Below are 18,251 nucleotides of genomic sequence, written 5' to 3' on the forward strand. Positions count from 1 at the left end.
TGTGCTGTGCTCTTACTTGGTTCTACCACAGACAATTTCATCCTGAAATACACTGCCTTCCGTATGACTTGCAAGAGATTGAACACAATCTGAAAGGCTGATGTTGCTCTCGCTAGTTCAAAAGGAATACACCTACATGTGAACAGACCATTTGTATGGTTGAACGCCATCATGCATCGATGATTTGTGCAGACGCACTAGTCCTGTTCAATATACTGAATTTGCTGGCCTCCCACTGCAATGCCAGTAACTCATGAATATTTGGTAGGGGGTAAGAATCAGCCACTATGTGCTCATTGACCCCTCACAAATGTACACAAAGCCTAAGGTTACCATCACCCTTTCATGCTAGAACCAATTGAGACACCCATTCCATGCTTTCTATTGGCTTAATCAACTCACTCCTGACCATGTCACTCAGAACCTTCAAAAGCTCTTTACTCACGGTAATCGGCACTCCTTACTTTGTTTAGTGCTGACGACTTTCCTTAGTTAGGATGACCTTGCGTAAATATTTTAAGGACTTATAACTACCCCCTGAAGATCTTTCATTGTGTATCTTGATGTCATTTCCTGCATGGAATCCTTACCCACGATCGACAACTGTGCATTCTCGTCAGGATGTAATTTTAATGCAAGTTGACCCTGGTGAATCCCTTATAATATGAGAGTTTTGACCTCTGTTGCTTGATTTTCTAAGCGAGGACACGTGGCACATACCCCACTATTTCAAACTTGTCAGAGATGCATATTGTGCTCACTCCCTAAATGTCTTTTGCACTCACACGTGTGTATTTTAGAATGTATACACTTTGTCCATAGCAATGCATACTCTAAAATGTGGCAGATGGCTGGAGCTATTGCATCTAAAACAGTATTCCTTTTAACTAAAGTTTAGTTTTGCTTCAGAAATGGTTTTTTTAGGGGTGATTTATGGGGCTATTATTCAAGTATTTAGAACACCTTCTCTTAGGACGGGAAAAGAGAGAGGGTGTGGGGATTACACTCTGATTTCTTACTGGCAATCTCTTCATTGGAGAAGGGGAAGTGCGGCAGCATTCTGAATTCAGAGGGAATTCTTTGGGAGAATGTGTTGGAGGACTGCCATTAAATACTAGGACTGGGACAAGAAAGAGCTGACGTGCGTGTAATGTCAGATTTTGTTGAAACCGATAGTGGACTTCTCTACATCACCCGAAGACTAATGGATTAATAGAAAGATTTAATCGGAATTTGAAATATCTGGTCCAAATGTGTGTTAAACAAATGGCCCTTTAAGGATACACTTCTCATATGCATTCTTTCCTTCTGAACTACCCCAGACGGCCCAGCAAGGAGCAGTGGATTTGAGCTCATTCATGTGTGGGTGACTTTCTTGCACCGAGATGCGTCCCGGATGCTTACGGTCCACGGGGCTGTCTATTGAGCGGAACCGTGATAAGGATCAAATATTTAAGGTGGAAAAGTAATACGTCACAACGTTCTATCAGCTTTACCGTGTTATGGCGTGGGAATGAGTAAGAACACTAGGTGAACTAAGGCCCACCCCGGGTTTTCTAGTACAGTTTTGGCTTTAACTTTGTATTCTGGGATGTGTAGTCCCGACTTGAACCATTAAGAAGCAGGGACTACAAGTCCCAGAATGCAAAGCCAAACGCAGGTCGCGCGCGCCGCCGAGATGCGAGGGAGGGGCCGAGGCGCTGGATGTCACTGCACGGGCTGGGAGCGGGTGAGCGTGGAGGGCGCGCACGCTGGCGCGGGAGGCCCGTGCGAGTGACAGTGACCTGGTGCCTGCCCCGTGCGTGCCGCCTGCGCTGCGCCGCGCCACTTCCGGGCCCGCAGCTCCCTGTGCTGGCGCTGCTCCTCGACGACCCGGAAGTGACCCCTGCCGGCGGGGGGCGGGAGGCCGGACGGCCGGCGTCCCCTTGCGTGACCTCCCATTGGCCCTGGCCTACCTGTCCTTCTGCTGCCTCCCCCGCTCCTCCCCCCTGCCACCCTCTCCCGAGCCTCCCGCTCCTAGCTGCTGGCCCTTCCTCCTCCCACTCCTGGCTGACGCAGGGCCCGCCTTCCCCCCTCCTCCTCCTCCTCCTCCTCGCGGCGGCTCCGCCTCCTGTGACCCGCTGCTGCCTCCCCGCCCCTCCTGCTCCCCCTCCTGCTCCTTCCCCGCTGCAGGCACGCCTCCTCCTCGCAGCCCCTGCTCAGCTGTGATCCGCTGCTCTCCCTGCATGCTGCCCCTGGATGCTGCCCCTGGCTGCCGGCGCACTCTCTCTCTTTGCCTGGGCTCTCTGGCTGTCACTGCCTGGGCTGCTTGCCTGCCCTCTGCCCTCATTGCCTCGGTTTGCTGTTTTCTGGAATCCACTGTCACTGCCTGGCCTCACTGCCTGGATCCTGCTGTCACTGCCTGAGATTTGCTGTCACTGACTGTATCCTGCTGTCAATGCCTGGCCTCTGGTTTCACTGCCTGGATCCTGGTGTCACTGCCTGGATCCTGCTGTCACTGCCTGAGATTTGCTGTCACTGACTGTATCCTGCTGTCACTGCCTGGATCCTGCTGTCACTGCCTGGATCCTGCTGTCACTGCCTGAGATTTGCTGCCACTGCCTGAGATCTCTCCTGTAACAGCCTGGGCTCTGCTGCCTTTATCTGTCCACTGCTGTCACTGCCTGGACTTTACTCTCCCTGCCAGAGGTCTGCTGTCACTACCTGGACTTTACCCCCCCTGCCAGAGGTCTGCTGTCACTGCCTTCGATCTGCTGTTTCCTGCTGGGATCTCTGCCTCTCGTCCCTGGCCACTCGCTTTAATGCTGCCACCTGCTTGCGTTACCCACTTGGCGTCCTCTCCGTTTTGCATGCAGCTGTATAGGGTCGTTTATTGAATCCCAATGCGCCCTCCATTTGTTGCCTGCTCCACTGTGTGATTCCCTTCTGACACAAACTCTCCTAGCTTCCTGCCTCTGCCTGTGAAGGCCCCTGCCTGCACTCTCCTTACCAGCACCAGTCTGTGATCACCCATCACCAGCAACAAGGCTCTCTTTGCCTGCACCTGTGATTACCCTTCCACCCCCTACAACCTCTCTACAATCACCCCCCTGCACTCTCTCGTTGATGCGTCTATTTTTCAGACATCACTGCGTTCTGTCTTGGTGCTGCCTGTAATCTCCACACTGCTGTCGCTCCCTATTTCCTGAATTTATTTATTTGTATTTCATTCTGTCTCTCATCAGTTCCTGCCGACTTCACTTATCGATGGTCTCTAACCACTGCTTTCAGTGTGTTGTCTCATTCCCTACTCTGCAGTTTTATCCTCTGCCATGTCTCAAACAAGGTTCCCACTTCTTCAGACATTTTTGGGTCACTTTTATATTTGATTAAATATAACATTGCGCCCATCTGACTCAATGGGGTCCAATGCATGTGACTCGACACACCCACACCAGACCCCACATGTCCCTAAGAATATCTCTTGAGAGGTGCAAGCGCTAGTTGGGGACCTGTCCTTCTGCGCTTCTCTCTGTACTTCCACTTACTGTCTTCTTAGTTGTCCCTGCACCCATTTTCTACCCTCCCACCTTCTGAGGCTCTTCCCCTCTACACAGGGGTGCTTCTCTATCCACCTGGGACTCCAGAGCTGGCCTCTTTTGCTTGTGCTACACTAGGGTTCCCTTTTCCTCACGCTTTCCCCATCTCATCGAGGGGAACAGCGACTCTCTCAATGCATCCAGCACAGACCCCCCCTTCCACTGCTACCGGGACTTCCTCCAAGGCAAGTGGCAACGTTGAGTCTTCCCGTCCGCGGAGCATGGAGCAACCAGGAGCAGATTGCCGCGTGCTCTCCATCCAGAGTCACGTAGTGCGGGGATACGTGGGCAACAAAGCAGCATCCTTCCCATTGCAGGTAAGAAGATTTCTCTCACCGTTTTGAAAAGAAAATTGGGGTGCTTCAAGGATTGAGGGGTATTTGAGGGAGTAAAGGAATGCGGATTACTCAGCGGTCAACATGAACAAAGGGAAAACTTTGGAACTTGAGGGTTCATATCCAGTTCCCAGTAACGTTCCATCTTTATCTCATGTTGATTTGCAAAATCAGTGGGGGACAAATGAGGGCTGAGGCGCTGTTGGTGGGAAATATGCAAATGAGGCCCTCACAGCTAATGAGAAAGAGAGCGTCTCCTTTGTGCCCCCATAGGGCATCTGTCTTTTCCATCCCACCCATACCAAAAAAGTTTGAGACACGAGGGAATGGCCATAAACTAATGGGAGTAGGACAGAGTTTAACGTAGGGGACACAAGCAGGAGCCCTGTGTGTAGCAGTCCACTACCCAGAGTCTCAGACCAATTTGAAAAAAGGCCCAATTCTTATCCTATAACAGTGGATGGGGAGTGTGAGGGATGGAATATCTATGTGGGTGATAGTCCCAAGGGTCCTGCATCAATAGAAAAGAGGAAACCAATAGGTTCCCCTAGTAAGGGGTCCTACAAGACCACTGATCAAAAAAGGGGTCCAGCATCATGTGAAAGCAATGTAAAGTGTACTCTGCTCTTTGAAAGTGTATTACCTAAGAATAAAACAGTTTTTCTCTGGCGCGCCACCTTACTACATCTTCTTTCCCTGATTCCAAATCTTGAGGGTATTGCGAACACTGACATTCGGTGGACTTTCCAGAAAGGCAATACTTGGAATGTTCGGTGGTAGTTTTTAACTCGATACTGGGCCTCATTACGTGACCGGCGGTAACCCTGCGGTGCTAGCAACAGGTTGCCGCCGGACCTGTAAAAAAATTACCGGCTCCTGACTTCCCGGTTCCACCAGGCTGTTCCAAGTGTGGATGGCCGGGAAGTCAGGCGCCGGCAATTTCGTTAATCCCCATTGCCACGGAGTCCCATATGACTCTATGTGAGTGGGGACATGGAAGCACCGGCACCGCTAGTAACAGTGCCAGTGCTACCTTGATGGCTTTGCCTGCCGTGACCGCTGTTCCCAGCAGGCTCATGCCTGTCGGGCTCAGTGGCTCCAGCAGGCAAAGCCGTAGTTTGACGGTCCAGAAAGAACAGTGCCGGTAAGCTTACCAGCACCGTTGTTTCCGGACCGGCAAACTTAGAATGAGGCCCACTATCTTGAAGGAAAGAGATGGTATTAGAGTACAAGGTTTTGATGTTTCAAGAGCTAATCAAGATGTACAAAGGCTGGAGTACAGTCATCTAATGATTGGTCGTGGTTATTAAAGGGGCGAATGCTAAGTGAATGGGCGGGGGAATACAAGGAATTAGGCCCACCCAAGTGCAAGCTGCTCAACTTACCTTGCTGGAACACAAGGGGTCATGGGCGTCGTCTTTCCTCGTTTGAAGTCACTAAAACCCTGAGTACCTAATCAATTATTGCCCTAAAGGAAATGTGTCTTTTGCAGATCCCCACGCTTGAGCGATATGTTGTGACTGGGCGACCAGCCACTAGGGATCCTAAGGGCCGGCCCACAGGTGGCCTCCTCACATTGATAATGGCGCTTTATGGACTTAAACTCTGGCGCTCCCATGATATCAGTCGAGGAGCTTTAGCTACTACAATGCAACCTAACACTAAAGAGGGATGCTTGGAGCTGGTGGGAATTGAAGAATGCACAGTGGCCTGGTTTTCTACCTCGACAAATAGACCTGTCATTTTGGCTGGGCACTTAAATTCTGACTGCTTTAACAATGATGAATGGGATTTAATAGGTAAAAAAGATCTGGGCAGTAAGAATAAAACAAGAAATGGGAAGATCTGGTTTACATGCCTGGAGGGCCTAGGTTTATTCCAGTTGAATGATCAGGACTCGGCCATCTCCACTACATGGAAAAATGGTCACCTAAACTCCGTACTGGATTGCGTCTTCACGGATGAATGGTTTGCTGATTTTAGGATTCACTTTACACTCCACAGTGACCATGCCTTACTGGAATCTGTCTTCCTGGTTGAACTCAATCTGGGGCAAGTTCAGCACATGTTAGCTGTTTCAAAAGATCTAATATCCAACAAGAGTCGGAATATGATCTCCTGGTAGGGGGTTTGGTGAGGAGGTTTAACTACCAACTGTCCATGTATATGACAACAAAGTCATGGAAATGTCAAGTTTCTACCCCTGCCAATTTTGGGAAACTCGTAGCAACACGGCTGTCAAAGGATGGAAGCACGAAGAGGGGCCGCCCGGCGTGTAGACCAATTCCCCCATTCCATGCTTATATCAAAGAAGTAGTCGCCCGTAAAAAATTAATGAAGCAAATGATTTCTCGTCTTAAAAAGTTACCCTTGATCTGTGGGGTGGAAAGGGCAGAGGGGATTAGAAAGGTGCGTTAATCCTATAAGAACTGGTTACTCCAGTCCAGAGCAAAGCATACTCTGGATGATGCAGAGTAGATTGCCTACTTGAAACACTTGTGTATAGGCGCGTTACAAATGCCATATCATATCATATCATAGGGTTGCATATTAGCCCCCACCCTTTTTAATATGTATTTGAATGATTTCGGTGAACAAAGTCCTCTGTGGGCCCAGTCCCTCCTAAACCTCGTGGGCTATGCTTTAGATGGCGGGCAGACGTGACTGCTATTGGTTTACAGAGATTGATCGATGCCTTCTTGACCTACGTGAAAGATCTGTCTTTGATAGTCAACCCTGAAAGTCTAAGATCATCCACCTGAATAAATCAAAGAAACAATTCAACCCGAGATGGTTTATTAACAAAACAGAAATTGCAAACGTCCAATCCATAACATATTTGGGTTTTTTGGTGAATGCGGGACCTAGTTTAACTGATGTATCCTTCTGGTTTAAGATTACAGCTTCCACGCTGACTAATCAACTGGCCAGAGTGGACTCTAAATTTGGTACATTTTCACTAAAACCTGCACTACATTACTATGAAGCAAAGAGAGTTCTGAAACTGTTATATGGAATTGAGGTATACCCATTGGGGATCTTAGAGTTACTTGCAGTCTTGGAAGGAAACATTTGGAAAAGACTATTGCATGTCCCAAAATCCCTTCAGCTGGCCTCCATAACATATTGACTCGGCATAGTGTCCCTTAAGGCCACAGCATGTTGGAAGATAATCTCTCTAGTAAGGAAGCTTCTCTGCCCGCCTGAGAATTCGCTATTTGTAGATTTAAATAAAATCTACTCGTGTCAAGGATGTGTACATTTGAGAGCGATCCATCAACTATGCTTGGGTATTTTGGAGGACATAGGGAGTTCAGCCGAGGAATTATGCAGTAATCTTACGAAAGTAAAATTCAGATTGTTTCAATGGGATTGGATAAAAACTCAGGAATCCCTACACTCTTATAGCTCCAGTCAGCATCTGCACGGAGAACATAAAAAATTGGATAAACTAGCTCCATTCCTTAGTATTTACCCGGACAGAGCAACTCGGTTGAGCTTCCTACGTTTTCGTTCACACTAAATATTTGCTTGCATGATATGGTCTGATTGTCAAGTTTTTTGTAGAATCTGTGCATATGGCATGGACACCGTACAACATTGGTTGCTTGACTGTAGGACACTATCTGAACTACGTCCTATATATTTAAGAACATTTTAGGAATTTCATGAAATGAATTTGGTTGACGGAAATCCGGTCATATGGAGCATCCTTTTAGCTGATCGAACTACCTCACCAATGATGGCTGTCACGGGATTCATTAGGGCATTGCATTTGGATATTTGATAATTGCTGATATGTTTATTCCTTTTACTCAATTTTATTTCATAGTTTCGTTTGTGTTAAGCATTTATGATGTTTTTTTTTCTCATAACAACATTTTATTGATCTTACAGGATAGAGTGTTACATGCAACAATGCAATATATTTCAATTTAAACATTAATTAGTGCCTTTGTAGTCTAATGTGAGTTGGAGGGTGGAGGAAATGGTGGGTGGTTTCTGGATGTGGTGATTCGGTGGAAAAGTTCTGGGTACCTGTTCCCTCTGTTCCTAAGTGTTCGGGGTTTGGTCGAAGATTAGTAGAGAGGGCTGCATTGGAGCCATCTAGTAAGTGGGGGTCTCCTGGTGAGGGTTAGGTATTTGGCCGCATAGTCCAAGAATGGGTCCCATATATTCAGGGTTCTGTTTAGGGAGTCCGAGCGGATTGCTGTGATTTTTTCTGCTACTGCAATCTGCGAGCATTTGGCCCACCGTAGGGCGATCGAAGGGCCATTTTTGTCTTTCCATAATCGAGCCATAGCGATCTTTGCAGCTAATAGCAGGTGGTTGCATAGTCGGGGAAATATGACCTGAGACTGGGAATGCTCCATCGACGGTTTCGCCCAGGAGGACAATTCCTGGGTCCCAAGGGATAGAGGCCAGAGATTTCTTTACTGTGTTTCAGCACTTCTTTCCAGTATATTTCTGCCTTTGGGCAGCTCCATACTAGGTGATAGAGAGATCCGGGGGTTTGGCACCCTCGCCAGCATGTGGCGGGAAAGTCCGGGTTGGCTTTATGGATTTGGGTGGGGGTGATGTAATATCTGTAGCACAGTTTATAGCCTCCTTCCTTGTTCGTGATGCATTGTGAGCTTTTATGGAGTCTGGACCAGATTTGCTCCCAGCTTTCTTCTGCTATTTCCCGGCCAATATCCTTTTCCCATTCCGTCATATATTTTTCTTTCTTTGCTGGGTCCGATCTGTCTAGGAGCCGGTATATGTTGGATATTTTCATTTTGTTGGTCGGGGATGTTAACGTGAGCTCCAGGGCTGTTGGTTCTCTCGGGCATTTGTCCCGGGTCCTTCTGTGTGACATCTAGTGTCTAATTTGTGAGTATCGGAATCTTTCCCGTTCCCCCACTCCAAATTTTGATTTGCATCTCTCGAAGGTGATGGGTAAGCCTTCTTCAAGGAAATCGCTAGTTTTTGCCAGACCCCTTGCTATCCAGGCGTGAAAGTCTCGAGGTGGGTTTACAGGGGTAAATTCCGGGTTGTTCCAGATGGGTGACATGGGTCCCAGGGAGCTGCGAAGTCCCCATTTCCGCGCTGCGGATTTCTAGCATTGGGTTGTGATGGTCGTGGCAGATAGTGGCCCGGAGTTGGCTTGAGGTTTTAGTAGTAGTAGGTGTGGGAGGCCATGTAGGGGGACCGGGCACCAGGATTCTTCGATTTGACGCCATAGCGGGGGGTCTACTTCCTGCACCCAAGCAAATGCGTGCGATAGTTGAGCTGCTAGCGAGTATCTGGCTAGGTCAGGGACACCCATTCCTCCTAGTGGTTTGCCTTTCATCATGATTCGTTTGTTGATCCTGGGCCTCTTCCCTCCCCAGACAAATTCCATTAGTTTCTTCTGTAGTGCACGTATGGCTGGGGGTGGGATTTGTAGTGGCAGGGATGCGCATTGGTATAGCCATCTGGGGATTAGGTTCATTTTCACAGCTGAGATTCGTCCGAACCATGAGATTTCTTGTTGTTTCCATCTTTTGAGATCATTTTGAAGGGTGCTGAGTAATTGTGGGATGTTCTTTGAGTATAGTCGCATTGGGTTTCCAGTGATCTGGACTCCGATGTATTCTATGGCGTCTTTGGCCCAGGGAATTGGTGAGAGCGGTGCGAGGGCGGCCTCGTCCAGGTGGGGTAGATTGATGGGTAGTGCTGAGGATTTGGTTAAGTTGACTTTAAATCCTGACATGGTGCCAAACTCCTCGATCTCTTTCCATAGTGTCCCCAGGGAAGTCGCAAGGTCTGTAATGGTTAACAGCACGTCGTCGGCATAGAGTGCGATTTTATACTCGTGATTTCCCGCTTGGATTCCTTTTATGGCTTCATTTCGTCTGATTCTGGCGGCGAAAGGCTCCATGGATAGAGCAAAGATCAGGGGCGAGAGCGGGCAGCCTTGTCTAGTGCCTCTTGTGATACGGATGTGTTCGGACCTTGTGCCATTAACTCGGAGTTGTGTAGTGGGGATTTGATAATTAGCCATGACCCATGATGTGAAGTTGGGGCCGAAGCATTGGAGGACCTTGTGGATGTATCCCCAGTCCACCCGATCAAAGGCTTTGTGGGCGTCTAATGAGATTACCGCCATTTTTGTTTTAGATTTGTGAGCGCCTTCAATTAGGTTTAGTACTTGCCAAATGTTGTCATGTGTCCCTCTGCCAGGGATAAATCCTGTTTGGTCCCGGTCGATTAGGCTTGGAAGAGTTGGGCCCAGTCTTCTGGCTAGTACTTTGGCAAAGATCTTCCCATCATTGTTTAAGAGTGATATGGGCCGGTAGGATTCTGGGAGTTCGGGGTCTTTTCCGGGTTTATGAAGCAGGATTGTGATTGATTCGGCCATGGATTTAGTGACGGCTTTTGTGGATAGGAAGGAGTTGAATAATGCGGATAGTTGTGGGGCTAGAACTCTGGCGAATCTTTTATAGAAGGCTGCGGTTAGGCCATCTGGGCCTGGGGCGGAGGGTTTGAGAGCTTTGATGGCTTCAATAATTTCTTCTACTTCAATGGGAGCCTCCAGATGTTCCAGATGTGCGGGGTTGCGGGGCAGAAGTGCGCTCAGGTATTCTGGTAGATCTTCTAGCATTAGCGGGTCACTTGACATTATAGATGTGTGGTATCTCAGGAGTTCGTTTATTTTCTCCGATTGGGAGAAGAGCAGTTTTCCATTTCCTCCTCGTAGTTTAAGTATGTTGTTCCGATTACGGAGTGCCCTCAGCTTTTGTACTAATATCCTGTTTGCTTTGTTTCCTTTGGCGTAGTAAAATTGCTTTGTGTACGCCAGGGATTTGGCTGTCCGGTCGGCACAGTGCATTTCCAGAGCTGTTTTCGCCTTTCTCAGGGCCCGCTCGGTTTTCCTTGAGTATTGAGTTTTTAGCTGTGATTCGTGGAGGGATACTTCTTTTTCTAGTTTGGAGGAGGCTATGTTTGAGATCCTTCGCTGTTCAGCTCCGGCCCCTATTAGGACACCCCTAACCACCGCTTTCATTGCGTCCCAGATTGTACTGATGGGGGATGTTTGTGTGGTGTTCTCTTCAAAGTAATTTATCAGTGAGTCCTCCACTTCGGCTCTTATGCTAATATCTAGAAGGAGTGAGTCGTTCAGTTTCCAGTACCTTTGAGGGGGGGATTTCTGGCCTGAGATGGCTACGTTTACGGAAATCGGGGAGTGGTCGGAGATCATGCGTGTGTGGATTTCCGTGCCATTGACACAAGGGTAGAGGATGCCAGGGATTAAGATTAGGTCAATTCTTGAGTATCCCTTATGAACTTTGGAGAAATGTGTGTAGTCTCTTGAGGTGCCATTTTGTATTCTCCATGCATCCACTGTTTCTGTTTCTCTGAACAACTTGAGTAATGCCAGGGCCTGCGTGTAATCGTTATTCGTGGCGGGAAGAGTTTTGTCTATCAGAGGGTTAGGGATGGCGTTGAAATCTCCGCCAATGAATAGATGGCCTTCCCGGAATGATAGGATCGTTGGTAAGATGTCGTTTAGGAACTTGCATTGGGAAGTATTGGGACTGTAGATTGAGACAAACGTGATGGGAAGTTCTTCGAAGATGCCTTTGAGTAGCAAATAACGGCCTCCGGGTCTCTCCTTATTGTGATGTTGCGTAATGGGATTTTGTCGCTGAGAAGGATTGCCACCCCCCTTTTCTTTGAGCCAGAGGTGGCGAAGAAGGACTGTTTGTATCTCTTGAATTTTATGCGGTGTTCATCCTCTGCGAGGAGATGCGTTTCTTGCAATAGGACGATGTCTCCGGCCAGTTGACCCAGACGGTGTTCTACCGATTTGCGTTTTCTTGGGGAGTTCATCCCCTGTATATTCCAGGAGAGGAATCTTAACTCACTTGTATTAGCCATCTCTGGCAGCTTGGCGTTGAGGCTGTCTTGTGGGATTTATCCCTGGATTGATCTGTGGGTTTTGGATAAGGCTTGATGTGTGTGATGAATTGTGGGTTTGTTTTCGTATGTTGTTGCATGTTGTGTTGCAGAGTCCTTGGATGACTCTAGGGACAGTGAATAATCGTGATGAATGGTACAGTCCTGTAAGTTTTATTCTTCTTTCTGTATCTTTACTCCTTTCCCAACGTTGAACTGGTAGAGGGAACATCTACCTACTGCCACTGGGGAACTTGTGGCACCAATGCGCTCTGTGTGGCCAACTGGGCCGCTGAGACGAACCGTGTGGAAGCTCGCCGGAGGACACGCCTCTGTATGGGTGCATGTGAGTTGCTTGCGTTAGCTCCAGAGGGGCCTCATTTGTTCTTGGGTGAACGCTGCATGGGGGGTCCACCGCCTCCTGGACCGGGAATCTGCTGTCGCATGCTCAGCCACTATCGCCGTCTTTTTTCGGGGGGCCCCTGAGTCTGCGTCGTCTGCTGAGCTTGGACCATGACCCTCCAGGGGAATCGTCCCGGGGGGGACGAACTGGTACTTCGGGTTCGTCGCTGGGGACGGTATTGCTTGTGCCCATGAGTTTTTCCGCTTCTCTCAACGACTGTATTTGCCTCTGTGCTCCATCCCATTTAAATTTCACTGAGGTGGGAAAACCCCAGTGGTATGGGATTTTCTTCTCTTGTAGCCAGGTTGTCAAGGGCCGCATGGCTTTCCGTTTCAAGAGTGTTGCGCTCGCTAGATCTTGGTAGAGTGAGATCATGGACCCTCGGAAGGTGATCTGTCTCATTTGCCTTGCTTCTCGCATAATGTCCTCCTTTATCTGAAAAAAGTGTATTCTGGCCAAAACATCTGGGGGGAGTGTGGAAGTCTTCCTTGAAGTGGTTCTGTGCACTCGGTCCAATTCCAGTGGGGAGTTGTCTGGGAGGGTGATGATAAATCGAAAGAGGTCCGATATGTAAGCTTTCAGGTCTGATTCCGGGATAGTGGTTGGGATCCCTCGGAGTCTGATGTTGTTCCTCCTTGATCGGTTTTCCAAATCCTCCTGTTTTGCGTCAAGGATGTTGCATCTAGCTTCGAGGGCGGCTATCCTGTCCTTGTTATGTTCCTCTTCGAATCTTTGGTCACAGACTTCGGATTCAATTTCGGCAGTCCGATGTTCCACTTCCCCCATTCTTTTGTCCAGTGTGTTTATTTTCTTTGTGATTTCCTCAGATTGTTTCTGGATTTCCCTGGTTAGGGCCGCTAGTAAGTCTTGCAGATCAGCTTTAGTTGCAGCTTGTGGCGGAGTGGAATCTGCTTCTGCAGCTGGTGGGCCACTATTTTTGTTAGTATCCCCCGGCGGGTCGGCTTTCTTGGCTCTTTCAACAGCCGCGGATGTCATGAGGGTTACAATGTCCGATTGTTTGGGTGTCTTCACGCTTTTAGACATTGTTGTGGAAGACTGGGAAGAGTGGCAGCTCTTCGGTGTGGGTAAGACAGTGGGAGCTGTGTGATTTCTGGGAGGTTCTGGGGCTGGGACTCCGAATCCAGAGGCGGGAGTCGCCTGAGTCAAGAGGGATCAGTCTAAGGATTTTTGGGGAGGGGGGTCCTGCAAGCGAGAGGAAGCCAAAGTTGGGGCAGTGACTGCGCCTGTGTCCAGGATAGATCAGGAGGGGTCTGCCGATGTGGGGCTCGAGGGGCTGGGACGGCGAGTCCGTGGGGCCTCTCCCCGCCGCACCCCTGGAGCAAGTAGGCCGCACTCCCGCTCCCTCCCTCAACTCCTCACCTCCCGACCCCTATGTTGGGGGGTCGCTGTGCAGCTGTAGAGGATCCGGGAACTTCCTGTAACCCGGGGTAGCTTGGATAAGTAGTGGGGGTAGCAACCCTGCAGGTCTGTGGAGAGGTGGGCCAGGAAGGGGGGCCAGAAGATAAATGGTGGTAGCAGGCCGATGAGGGGAGGGGGCGAGGAGCACCGGAGTTGGGGTGCAAAACCGGGTCTCAGCTTGATGTGATGGGCGTGCTGGCCTGGGCGGCTGGGGGGAGGAGGATCCAGGCGAGCTTTGGTGATGATGTGAAGTGGGCAGGAGGCCTTGCTGCAGTGGCGTGTGATCCGGGTTCCGTCGGGGATCCGCAAGATGGCCGCCGGGCCCAGAGGAGCAAAAACTGGGGGGTCTGCAACGTGGGTCCTAGGCCCCCGGGCGTCGTTCCAGGATGGGCGGGCTGCGGCGCGTTGAACCAGCTGCCCTTTCGCCCGCACAGTGCCCCGTGTGTAAAGAGGGAGGCCCGCGGGTCGGAGCCTCGGGGGATGCTATGTAGTTTTTTGAGGAAGTTCGGGGAGTGCAGGCTTGATGGACGGCTGGCTTCAGGTGTTGGGGACCGACCTCTGGCCCCCCGAGGAGGGCCACAAGCAGGCGGCCGTGCTGGGTATGCGGCTTGCAGCGACGCTTGACTCCGATTCGGGGGGTGGGGGGCAGACCAGTTGTTGCGTCCCGGCAGGCGGGTGAGGGGGGAGAGGCCGCTGCGCCTCCGCCCGATGTGAGGATCCGATGCGGGCGTGGATGGAGAGCACTCCCGTCGGGATGCCGCTGGCCAACGCTGGGTTGTTAGCGTTCGCTGGGGCTGCCGGGAGGTTGGAGGATTTATGCTGTAGGACGTATGTAGGCTGAGGCCCGGGAGGGCACCAAGGGCTGAGCAGTGTTGGCAACTTCACCCCGTGGGGGGTACCGCTGCTTAGGGCAATGCTGGCTGGGGAGGCAGGTTGCAGGGTCCGGAGGCGGTGGGTCTCAGCCACGGGAGGCGAGCAGGAAACACCGGTTCGTTGTGTGCGGTTGCCGATCGGCAGAGCTTCTGTGTCCGCACTGCCCCCTCCTGGGCTACATCCGACGGTTGTAGCTGCGGCGGCCATTCCTCCGCCGAGTGGGCCCCGAGGCAGTTGAAAGGATTTCTGCCGTCATTTCAGGTTGAGGCCGGGACCCACTCGGTCGATGGGTGCTGGGGGGGTTCCCCTCGCCTATAGATTGAATTATAGGTGAAAACGGAGGGGAAAAACGGACATTATCTGCAAGGGCGCATTGGGCCGGACGGGAGCTCTCAGGGAAGCATTCCTGTCGAGTCGGCTCCAGGCCACGCCCCTTGTTATGATGGTTTAAAGGTTAGTTAGATTTCTGAGTTCTATAGTGATTTTCCTAGTTTTTTGACATTTTAAAATTTTCCTTTTCCGTCTACGATTTAATAGTTTGTGAATAAAATAAGCATTTTTTAACATGAGTATTGTTTACCATTTGAAAAGGTTTCATCTTTCATCTGTATATGTAGGAATGATATATGTAAATTGATTAAAGGTTGATTTTTGTTTCAACCATATAATTAATACAAAAAAATAAAAGAACTGGGGGATAATGGTACGGGGTCCACCATGCAGGGAACAGGATAATGGATTGGGATTGCAAATTCCAGGATGGGGAATGAGAGCATGGAGCACAGAGAGAGAGATAAGGGAGATGCATTGCTAGGGGAGCTAAGGTGCAGATTCACCGGCCTGGGAAGCTATTTGTGGTAAGTAGCGCAGGCTCAGAGGGTGCGGCCGCACAAGGGAGCCCCCACGGCGCAGGGCACTTTGCCACCAGCTCAGTGTCCTGTAAACAGCTCCAAATATTAAAGAACCGCAACGTGAATCTTTAATAGTCGCTGTTTGCATGACACTGAGCTGGAGGCAAGGCGCCCTTAAACACACTTTACACGAAGAAGTAGGGGGATTAGTTCTGTTGTTCGGCTGATATTTGTTCTAGTATTAGCGGAACAACAGAACTGAGCCCCCTGCTGTTCTGTATTTGTGGGGGCTGGGAGGAGGGGGCACCATTCATGCACAGGGCGCTGGCAGACCTGGGGCCAGCCAGGGCTGTCAGAAGATGTGGTGAGGCCCGGGGCAAAACATTTGGTGAGGCCCCCTTACAGTTTTTTGCACTCGGCCAGCGGCGGCATATCCGCACACAGGAGACTTGAGAAATCTACCCTTGAGTTTGTGTGCAGGATCCCAAATATGGTTTATTACTACTTTCTCTACTGAAGAAAGGTTCATGCCAGACTAACTTTTTTATCATATGAATAAATATATATAAGATGGCATGAGCTCTCTACTGCGCCACCTCCAATTCTCTGAGGGTCAATCACTTTTCCAAGCAAAGAGTTGAGGGCAGATCTCTTTCTTCGGCTGGGGCCTCCCTCTGGAAACAGCCTCCCTGCCTCGCTAAAAACGAGGAGCACCATCTCCGGTTCCGGAAGCACCTCAAGACCTGCTTATTTGCTTCTGCCTTCTCTCTGCCTCTCCCTTGCTGATCACCTGCCTGATCCATGCACTGGTCACCTGGTCAAGCTCTGAATTCGGGCCCAGGTCCCTGCCTGTACGTCCTATTGCAATCCTGCACTGCCTCTTGGCTCCCCTGCACTTGTGGTCTGTATCTGTAACCCTACAGTCCCCGCTCTTGCTCGTATTGTCCACCCGTTGGCTACACTTATGAGTACTCACACTTGCCACCAGTTGGCTGCACTCTTGTTTCTACTTTGTTCCTGCACTTCTGCATCCTACCCCACCCTCGGCACTTCTCCCCTCCCCATTCCCTGCTCTTGTACGATCTGAATGACACAAGGCCTAGTAAGATCTGTGTTTTGTCCTACTCTTTTGTTTCTCCCTCCTTGCCTTGTCGCGCCTAGAAACACTTGCGTACAGGCACGTTATAAATGCCATATCATATAATTAAGGAGCACCCTGCCCCTGTTTGCGCATTAAAACACACATCATACACAGTGACAAATGATGTACAGTGGAGGCTGGTACATTTCTGAACTTAAGAGGCTTAAATGTTTGTTCCAATTAGTCAGGATCAACAGAGCACAGTGAGGGAGCCCAAACCAAAGGGTGGCTTGGGGGGGGGCTTCTCACTCCCAAGAAAATGTTTGAAACATTGGGTTAAAAGTATGCATTTTATAGCACTTTCTTTGCAAAATTGGGTAGAAATCCACACAGTTTGCAATTGGTTTTGTATGGAAGCACATGGAAATTCCCAATAGTTGCAAATCACAAATTGTGCATAGGAACATTTTCCAATACATTTCATGCCGCCTTTCCACACGGGATATGCTAGTATAAACATATATTCATGCTGGTTGTTCTAATTATGTTGAAGCAGGCTGCATCAATATTTGCCATTATTACCATGTACGGATTCCCAACCAGTAAAAATGCCATGCCACAGAAAGTATATCCAGGCTGACTGTGTACCATAAGTGTTATTACTGGCTAGATTGGCCTACATTCAAAGTGGGCCAATTTAGCCAAGTAGTATGTTTGCTTTAACCTTGATGCATAGTCCTGTGCATCAAGGGTAAAGCAAAAAGAGCACTGGCAATGCTAACAGTTTGGGCATTTGTGTAGGCATGGCAAAGGCACTTCTGTATTGGTATTAGCTGGCCATTGATAGTGCCAGTGCAAAATGGTTTGAGTACCTGAGCAGCTAATAGCAGTGCCTCGTAAATGCCTTATACTTATACATAAGCCAAAACTGTTGGCTTTGCCAATGCTTATTTTTAAAAGAATTTCAGCGAAAGACATGCAGGGTGTTTTTAAATTGAGTGGCCAAAGGCAGACCTGATTAAGACATTTTTATTACACCAGTTACGTGTTTACAACTCCAATGAAGTCATGAACTCTTAGAAGACTCCTTTGAGGAAACACTTGCAGGCACATTGAGGGCAAAGTTTGATGGCTAGCCATGTTTAAAGCTAGCCCAAAGAGTTCCAGTGAGGAGTTGTTTTGGGTGGGGAGGACAGGGACTGGGTGAGAATGCCATAGGGATAAGCATGGCCATGAGAAGTCATTTCACTGTTAGCACCTGCATTCATATCCATACACTTTTAGGTAATTGAAATCGTGATGTGGGGTTAGCACTTGCATGCTAGGGGAGTGATTAGAAGGGAAGTGGTGACATGAGACATCTCATTCTCACAGCAGTCCTTAAGTGTGATGTTTCAGAAATGAAGGCAAGAGGTAGCTGCTTGTAACATTGAAGCTTCACCAGAATAGTCTCATTCGAAAAGTGGAAAGATTTTAGGTGCCCCCACACAAGGAAGTTTGCCCCTTCCTCACAGCTACTGACGTTAGCACCTCTCCCAACATTTGAAGTATTAGTCCCCTTTCCCCCCTGACATTTTAGCCTAGGTGCACCTCTGATGCCATGAGCCCACCCCTTAATGAAGTGGCCCCCAGGGTGGCTACATTTAGGGGTGGTGCTGAACACACACTCACAAAAAACACTTTCACCCATGCATTCAACCACCAGTTACACAACTCCATACATGCATGTATACATAAAACCAAACACAGCATTGCCACAAACATCAACATGCACGCATGCATTCATACATA

At 49.3% G+C, this 18,251-nt stretch overlaps 1 protein-coding gene across 1 annotated transcript in view; it reads left to right on the forward strand.

Annotated features, from left to right (window-relative positions):
- Positions 1-1,927: 1,927 nt before the first annotated feature.
- PDXK (pyridoxal kinase) overlaps positions 1,928-18,251 on the forward strand; it is a 664,932-nt gene continuing 648,608 nt past the window's right edge. Inside the window, exon 1 of the mRNA XM_069635674.1 lies at positions 1,928-3,895. Within this exon, the coding sequence (XP_069491775.1) occupies positions 3,713-3,895 (183 nt within the window). The 5' untranslated portion in view covers positions 1,928-3,712. The remainder of the gene's footprint in view (positions 3,896-18,251) is intronic.

The sequence above is a fragment of the Ambystoma mexicanum genome, chromosome 7p (assembly GCF_040938575.1).
Source record: "Ambystoma mexicanum isolate Mex_15411 chromosome 7p, UKY_AmexF1_1, whole genome shotgun sequence".
NCBI lineage: Eukaryota > Metazoa > Chordata > Amphibia > Caudata > Ambystomatidae > Ambystoma > Ambystoma mexicanum.